The sequence below is a fragment of the Camelina sativa genome, chromosome 5 (genome assembly GCF_000633955.1).
Source record: "Camelina sativa cultivar DH55 chromosome 5, Cs, whole genome shotgun sequence".
NCBI lineage: Eukaryota > Viridiplantae > Streptophyta > Magnoliopsida > Brassicales > Brassicaceae > Camelina > Camelina sativa.
Window position 1 is genome coordinate 29,270,578 of NC_025689.1, and position 9,451 is coordinate 29,280,028.

At 32.6% G+C, this 9,451-nt stretch overlaps 1 protein-coding gene across 4 annotated transcripts in view; it reads left to right on the forward strand.

The window, feature by feature from the left end:
* Positions 7,131-9,451, forward strand: part of LOC104787820 — a 3,441-nt gene continuing 1,120 nt past the window's right edge. Inside the window, exons 1-2 of one of the 4 annotated variants that reach the window (XM_019246068.1) lie at positions 7,131-7,306; positions 8,426-9,280. In XM_019246068.1, coding sequence (XP_019101613.1) covers positions 8,442-9,280 — 839 coding nt within the window. In that variant the 5' untranslated portion in view covers positions 7,131-7,306; positions 8,426-8,441. Of the gene's footprint in view, positions 7,307-7,918; positions 7,997-8,425; positions 9,447-9,451 lie in introns of those variants that run through there. The other 3 variants (XM_019246067.1, XM_010513465.2, XM_019246066.1) reach the window with 3 other exon arrangements.

Below are 9,451 nucleotides of genomic sequence, written 5' to 3' on the forward strand. Positions count from 1 at the left end.
TAAAAACAAAGACGTGTGAAGACAAATAGGTGAGATACAAAAAGCTGTGAAACAAAAAGATGCGAAAACTAACAAGTACAAACATTGAAAGGTAAGGGAATGAGGAAGTAACACAATTGTTGGATCAAAACATTGCAACTTTATATAAACAAAGAGGTGTAAAACAAAAAAATGTGAAAACTAACGGGTGCCAACATGAAAAGTTGGGGGTGTGACGAAGAAACACAATTGTTGGATCAAAACTTTGCAAATTTTGAGATCATTAACAAAGGATGAAATCAATAATGATACTCAAACAACAAAATTGTTGAATCACAATTGTTGGATCACAACTTTACAAATTTGAGATCATTAACAAAGGGTGAGATCATTAATGATACTCAAAGAGCAAAAACTTTTTTCAAAGTCCATAAAAATCTGTATATATATAAAAACAAAAATGTGTGAAAACAAAGAGATGTGAAACAAAAAGGTGTGAAACAAAAATGTGCAAAAACTATCAAGTGCAAACATTGCAAGCTAGGGGTACGACGAAGAAACACAATTGTTGGATCAAAACATTACAACTATATATAAACAAATATGTGCAAAACAAAAAGGTGTGAAANTACGACGTAGAAAAACAATTGTTGGATTAAAACATTGCAACTTTATATAAACAAAAAGGTGTAAAACAAAAAGGTGTGAAACCTAACGGGTGCCAACATGGAAAACTGGGGATGCGACGAAGAAACACAATTGTTGGATCGAAACTTTGCAACTTTTGAGATCATTAACAAAAGGTGAGATAATTAATAATACTCCAAGAATAAAAACTCTTTTCAAATTCCATAAAGATATGTATATATAAAAACAAAGACGTGTGAAGACAAATAGGTGAGAAACAAAAAGTTGTGAAACAAAAAGATGCGAAAACTAACAAGTGCAAACATTCAAAGGTAAGGGAATAAGTAACACAATTGTTGGATCAAAACATTGCAACATTATATAAACAAAGAGGTGTAAAACAAAAAAGTGTGAAAACTAACGGGTGCCAACATGAAAAGTTGGGGGTGCAACGAAGAAACACAATTGTTAGATCAAAACTTTACAAATTTTGAGATCATTAACAAAGGGTGAGATCAATAATGATACTCAAAGAACAAAATTGTTGGATCACAATTGTTGGATCACAACTTTACAAATTTTGAGATCATTAACAAAGGGTGAGATCATTAATGATACTCAAAGAGCAAAAACTTTTTTCAAAGTCCATAAAAATCTGTATATATATAAAAACAAAAATGTGTGAAAACAAAGAGATGTGAAACAAAAAGGTGTGAAACAAAAATGTGCAAAAACTATCAAGTGCAAACATTGCAAGCTAGGGGTACGACGAAGAAACACAATTGTTGGATCAAAACATTACAACTATATATAAACAAATATGTGCAAAACAAAAAGGTGTGAAAACTAACATGTGCCTACATGAAAAGTTGGGGTGCGACAAAGAAACACAATTGTTGGATCAAAACGTTGCAACTTTTGAGATCATTAACAAAGGGTGAGATCATTAATAATACTCAAAGAACAAAAACTCTTTTCAAATTCCATAAAAAATTGTATATACATAAAAACAAAAAAGTGTGAAAACAAAGAAGTGTTAAACAAAAATGTATGAAAACTAACAATTGCAAACATTGAAAGCTAGGGGTACGAGAATAAACTTAATTTTTGGATCAAAACATTGCAACTTTATATAAACAAAGTTATAAACAAAGAGGTGTAAAAAAAAATTTGTGAAAACTAATAGTGCCAACATGGAAAGCTGGGGGTGCGACAAAGAAACATAATTTTTAGATCAAAACTTTGCAAATTTTCAGATCATTAACAAATGGTGAGATCATTAATAATGCTAAAAGAACAATTTTTTTTCTTTCAAAGTCCATAAAATTCTGTATATATATAAAAATAAAAAAGTGTGAAAACAAAGAGGTCTGAAACAAAAAGGTGTGAAACAAAAAGATGTGAATACTAACAAGTGCGAAAACTAACACCCCTAATTTCACCTTGGTATACAAATATTTGTATCAGGAAAAATTTCATAAAAATACACTAAATTATTTTCTCTATACTTGTACAAACCTTGAAAGGTTAGGCTATGACGTAGAAACACAATTGTTGGATTAAAACATTGCAACTTTATATTAACAAAAAGCTGTGAAACCTAACGGGTGCCAACATGGAAAACTGGGGATGCGATGAAGAAACACAATTGTTGGATCGAAACTTTGCAACTTTTGAGATCATTAACAAAAGGTGAGATAATTAATAATACTCCAAGAATAAAAACTCTTTTCAAATTCCATAAAGATATGTATATATAAAAACAAAGACGTGTGAAGACAAATAGGTGAGAAACAAAAAGTTGTGAAACAAAAAGATGCGAAAACTAACAAGTGCAAACATTGAAAGGTAAGGGAATGACGAAGTAACACAATTGTTGGATCAAAACATTGCAACTTTATATAAACAAAGAGGTGTAAAACAAAAAAGTGTGAAAACTAACGGGTGCCAACATGAAAAGTTGGGGGTGCGACGAAGAAACACAATTGTTGGATCAAAACTTTGCAAATTTTGAGATCATTAACAAAGGGTGAGATCAATAATGATACTCAAACAACAAAATTGTTGGATCACAATTGTTGGATCACAACTTTACAAATTTTGAGATCATTAACAAAGGGTGAGATCATTAATGATACTCAAAGAGCAAAAACTTTTTTCAAAGTCCATAAAAATCTGTATATATATAAAAACAAAAATGTGTGAAAACAAAGAGATGTGAAACAAAAAGGTGTGAAACAAAAATGTGCAAAAACTATCAAGTGCAAACATTGCAAGCTAGGGGTACGACGAAGAAACACAATTGTTGGATCAAAACATTACAACTATATATAAACAAATATGTGCAAAACAAAAAGGTGTGAAAACTAACATGTGCCTACATGGAAAGTTGGGGTGCGACAAAGAAACACAATTGTTGGATCAAAACTTTGCAACTTTTGAGATCATTAACAAAGGGTGAGATCATTAATAATACTCAAAGAACAAAAACTCTTTTCAAATTCCATAAAAATTTGTATATACATAAAAACAAAAAGGTGTGAAAACAAAGAAGTGTGAAACAAAAAGGTATGAAAACTAACAATTGCAAACATTGAAAGCTAGGGGTACGAGAAGAAACTCAATTTTTGGTCAAATATTGCAACTTTATATAAACAAAGTTATAAACAAAAAGGTGTAAAACAAAAATTTGTGAAAACTAACGGTGCCAACATGGAAAGCTGGGGGTGCGACAAAGAAACATAATTTTTGGATCAAAACTTTGCAAATTTTGAGATCATTAACAAAGGGTGAGATCATTAATAATACTCAAAGAACAATTTTTTTTCTTTCAAAGTCCATAAAATTCTGTATATATATAAAAATAAAAAAGTGTGAAAACAAAGAGATCTGAAACAAAAAGGTGTGAAACAAAAAGATGTGAATACTAACAAGTGCGAAAACTAACAAGTACAAACATTGAAAGGTTAGAGTATGACGTAGAAACACAATTGTTGGATTAAAACATTGCAACTTTATATTAACAAAAAGGTGTGAAACCTAACGGGTGCCAACATGGAAAACTGGGGATGAGATGAAAAAACACAATTGTTGGATCGAAACTTTGCAACTTTTGAGATCATTAACAAAACGTGAGATAATTAATAATACTCAAAGAACATAAACTCTTTTCAATGTCCATAAAGATATGTATATATAAAAACAAAGACGTGTGAAGACAAATAGGTGTGAAACAAAAAGATGCGAAAACTAACTAGTGCAAACATTGAAAGGTAAGGGTATGACGAAGTAACATAATTGTTGGATCAAAACATTGCAAGTTTATATAAAAAAAGATGTGTAAAACAAAAAAGTGTGAAAACTAACGGTGCCAACATGAAAAGTTGGGGGTGCAATGAAGAAACACAATTGTTGGATCAAAACTTTGCAAATTTTGAGATCATTAACAAAGGGTGAGATCAATAATGATATTCAAAGAACAAAATTGTTGGATCACAACTTTGCAAATTTTGAGATTATTAACAAAGGATGAGATCATTAATGATACTCAAAGAGCAAAAACTTTTTTTCAAAATCCATAAAAATCTGTATATATATAAAGACAAAAATGTGTGAAAACAAAGAGGTGTGAAACAAAAAGGTGTGAAACAAAAAGGTGAAAAAACTAACAAGTGCAAATATTTCAAGCTAGGGTTACGACGAAGAAAAAAAATTGTTGGATCAAAACATTACAACTATATATAAACAAATAGGTGCAAAACAAAAAGATGTGAAAACTAACTGGTGCCTACAAGGAAAGTTTGGGTGCGACAAAGAAACACAATTGTTGGATCAAAACTTTGCAACTTTTGAGATCATTAACAAAGGGTGAGATCATTAATAATACTCAAAGAACAAAAACTCTTTTCAAATTCCATAAAAATTTGTATATACATAAAAACAAAAAGGTGTGAAAACAAAGAAGTGTGAAACAAAAAGGTGTGAAAACTAACAAGTGCAAACATTGAAAGCTAGGGGTACGAGAAGAAACCCAATTTTTGGATCAAAACATTGCAACTTTATATAAACAAAGTAATAAACAAAGAGGTGTAAAACAAAAATTTGTGAAAACTAACGGTGCCAACATAGAAAGCTGGGGGTGCGACAAAGAAACATAATTTTTGGATCGAAACTTTGCATATTTTGAGATCATTAACAAATGGTGATATCATTAATAATACTCAAAGAACAAAGTTTTTTTCTTTCAAAGTCCATAAAATTCTGTATATATATAAAACAAAAAAGTGTGAAAACAAAGAGGTGTGAAACAAAAAGGTGAAAACCCTAATTTGAGAAAATCATGAGATTCGATAAAATTGCTGATCTTCTTCCCGGAAGAACTAATTGGCGTATAAACGCCAAGGTCTTACATTCTTGGAGTATCAGCAAGTTCTTTACAAAAAAAGTACTGCTTCTTGTGGATGTACAGGTTAGCGTTGTTAATTGAACATCATTCTTACTTAAATTTCAAATTTTAACAGTTCTTATATATATATATATACATATATATATATATATATATATATGAATTCTTACATAATTGTTATTAAACTCTAAAGGGTAACACAATTAAAGCTACATTTTTACCAAATACACTCGCTAAACTTCAAAAATATATCGACGATGGTGACTAATATGATATTAGAACTTTCAAAGTAATCAATCCAACTCTGAATGAGAGGAATACTCATCATCCTTATCAAATTAAATTCACGGACGATACTACTATGACGTTGGTCCAACAATTGAGTCCAAAGAATTACTTTTGATTCGAGGATTTGGANATTAATATTGATATGGTACAATATGTGAGTATAGTTAATTGTAAGTTTGTGTTTGGGAATCTAGAATCTTTATAAGATTTGTTGTAACTTTGTGTATTGGCCCCTCCCTTAGAAAAGTATGAATTAAACTTTTACAAAATGTAGATTTGCAACACTTTGGAAAACTAAATTCTATCTTTTCTCCAAATTAGATATTTGTGGGTGTATAGATGTGGAAGATAAAAGAAGACCTGAGAGTGCCATTAAACGTAATGAATTTGTTTTCACGTTGTTGAATTGCAGGTAAAAGACATTTACTCTACCTTTAGGACAGTTACATTTAAAAATTGTCTCTTTTCAGATTTTTTATTAATTTGATAAACATGTAGGAATGAAACTGTGAAGTGTCGTGTCAAAGATAACTACGCTTCTGAATTCATGTCTAAATGGCAATCAAACAGGTGCCATCTCATATACAAATCCGAACCTGAGTCTTGTGTAATGCGGTTTGTGAAAGTCGGAGAATATGAAGGTATGTAACATAAAATAGTTCTGATATAATCATCATAAGATAACCAATATATTCTCTCTGCAAATGTTTAAAGGTGCACCATGTATCGAAAACACATTGACCTCTTCGAAGATCTTTATAAACCACAGTTTGAAGGACTCGTAAGATTTGATTATGTAAAAATAACTTTGTACACTTTATATATGATTATGTATGATGTTAAAATAATTTTGTTTCATACACTTAATATATTTATAGGTCTGAGTTTGCTGGACGTTATTACATAAACCATGTAATGGAGCATCAAAGTGAGAGCTCGGAGACTCAGTCATAAAGAATGGACTCAGAAATGAAGTTACCGTGGCTTAATGAACTTTTTGTATATGCAAACTTTAGTATAATTTTGAATGTTTGTAGTACCAAATACAATGGTCTAAACGAAAGTATATTTATGGGTTGCTTAAAATATTATTTTAATGGTCTAAACAAAATTACATATTATATTGTCCCAAATTATTATATCAAGGTAATTAAAATTGACCGTAACAATTGTATTTGGCTCATTTAAAACTTTGTTACGGTCAATTTGGGCTTAAACTTTATAAATGAACTTTAAAATTTCAATTAAACTTTAAAAATGGACTTTAAATTTTAATTTATATTTTGCATATGTAGAGTAATACTATCAATAAACATTTTATTAACTATTCATTTTATTATTTTAAAAAATGAAAAAAAAATATTTAATACGAAACTTACAAAAAATAATTTATGTCTGAACATACGAACTAATATAAAAATTAAAAAAAATTAAACAAGCTTTTAAAATATAAAAAAATTTTAATTCAACATTTTAAATAATTAAATTAATTTTTTTTTTCTTTTTTTCTATTCAGTTCTTGCCCTAGTTAACACTTACTCATCTATAAAATCTAACCTTACTCTTAAACATAAATCATCACTTTCACAAAACTTATCTCGTATCAGAGAGGCCAATCCCAAACCTTTAAAACATGGATAATGGCGCTTAGTTAATTTAAGTGGAAAGGTATCGTAAAAGTAGAGAACCCTTAAAAGTATTGGTGTATTGTGTATGATTCGTTATCAGGCCCATTGTCAAGGGCCTTGTAAAAACCTTTGCGTGCGCGCGTCAGTCTTACGCACTTTAAGGACGCGTGGATACCTTAACTCCACTACACGTGACGTGAGGAAAGAGAAACTCCGATTCGAGAGCCGTGGAGACGCTTCCACGCGAATCTCGCACTCCCACTCGTCTTCCTCGTCCCTCTCTACCTCTTCGTTTACCCTTACCTTACCTCTCTCGCTCGATCGATTTAGGCCTCTCCGTCTTCTTACGCTGTGTTTAAACCCTAATCTCTAATAAAAGGTGAAGTCTTTTGCTCCGTGTTCGCCTTGTCTTCATTTCTACTCTTTTCGTCTAATTAGCGATCTGGGTTAGTGTTTTCCTCGACGGATTTTGGTGGGTTCGTCTTAGATTATCAAGATGATATGTAAATTTTGGAAATTTTGAATTCGAACTTAAAGAGGATTTCTGGAAATTTCGGATTTTGTATAGCTATGACTTTTCCGATTTCGGATTTGGTTCATGGGATCGTTGAAAATTCGTTGGAATTGTATAATAGAACTTGTCAGGATCCATCTGGGTATTTCAATTTTTTTGATTTCTTGGGTTATGAGAACATTTCTATATTTTTCAGTTTTGTTTTAACTCTGCTTATATTTTTTATATAATTTTCTCTGGATCTGAGATGTGTCAAAGGTCATTGCTCCATGTGGATTAGATTAGATTAGATTCTAAGGTTTCTCCTTTGTTTAATTATTATTGATTCACTGTCATGTCGCGTGAGTTGTTCGGTGAAGCATGTTCCTTTTGGTTGTCTTGTAACATGTAGGCACATCTTTTTTTTTTTTGTTATTTTTATATTGCACTTTATGTGATCTTATTAACTTGTATTTGATGAGATGCGACTTCGTCTCTTCATCTGCTTTTTTTTCCATGAGTTTTGTGAATTGGTTGCTGAGAGTCTAGTCATTGTGTTATCTTGGGAGTAGTGAGGTATATTGCTTCGATTGTTTGATCTCTTTGTCGTTTTAGTCTAGTCATTGTGTTATCTTGATCTATTTGAATTACCATACTTTGATCTCAGTTTCATTAGATTGCTTTGCATTTGTATTTCCAGTGATATATGAATCCAATAACTGTCATCTAGCCATCTTTGTTTGAGTGACTATATACTGAATACATTTATTCCGAGGAATAGGTTGATATTGTTCCTGCTGTCAACATTAATGCCTGTTGGTTCGTTCTGATTCTGTAAAATTTATGGGCTTTCTTTGCCATTGATGCGAGATTGTGAAATATCTGTTATAAATGCGTATGTAGCTGGCTATATTCAAGAAGCATCATTGGTGCGGGATATTTCATAAAGAGATATCTCCTTGTATTGTTACAAACTTTTGCTAATCTTTTTTTGTAATTGTACAGGTTTGAATTTGAGATTATGGCCAAAGCTAGGAGGACAAGACGCAGGCTTCCTTTGCGACGCTTCAGGGCTAGAGCAAGGCCATACAAACTTCCATCTTCTAATCGGCTTGTGGGAAGGAACATGTTTGCAGAAGATTGTTCAAAGTGTCTAGAGAAGAGGGACTGGGAGAATGTTATATGCTCGGTTTGCATGGAGTGTCCGCACAATGCTGTTCTTCTCCTCTGCTCATCGCATGACAAGGGATGTCGTCCTTACATGTGTGGAACCAGTTTCCGGTATTCCAATTGCTTAGATCAGTACAAGAAAGCGTCAGCTAAGCTAAAGTCATCGAGCCATCATCAGATCAATAAATCTGAGCTTGGGAATCTCACATGCCCACTTTGTAGAGGCCAGGTGAAAGGTTGGACAATTGTACAGCCTGCTCGTGACTTTTTGAATCTTAAGAAGAGGATCTGTATGCAGGAGAATTGTGTGTTTGCTGGAACCTTCAAAGAGCTGAGGAAACACATGAAAATGGACCACCCTACTGCCAAGCCGCGTGAAGTGGATCCTGATGTGGAGCAGAATTGGAGAAGGCTTGAGATTGAGCATGACAGAGATGATGTTATGAGCACGATTAGGTCGACCATGCCTGGTTCAATGGTGTTTGGGGATTACGTGATAGAAAGGAACAATGCTGACGGTTCAGATTCAGATGAGGGTGGTGATCATGGTGGGATCGATGCTGGAATTGGTAGGAATCTTGTGAATGTTTTCCTTCTGTTGCATGCTTTTGGGGCACCAGGGAATCAGTTAAGGCGCTCTGATTCAGATTCGAATGACTCGACTACAATCAACCACGGAACAAGTGAGCTTAATTTCTCCGGAGAAGAGGAGGAAGAGGGGGAAGAAGAGAGGCATAGTAACAGTAACTCTTTGGCAAGTCGAATGAGGCGACAAGGACGCATTCTGATGGGACGTTCAGGTAGAAGACGTAGAGATAGAGAAGCTAACCAGAACACAGGTCTTCCTCCTAGATGAGAGAG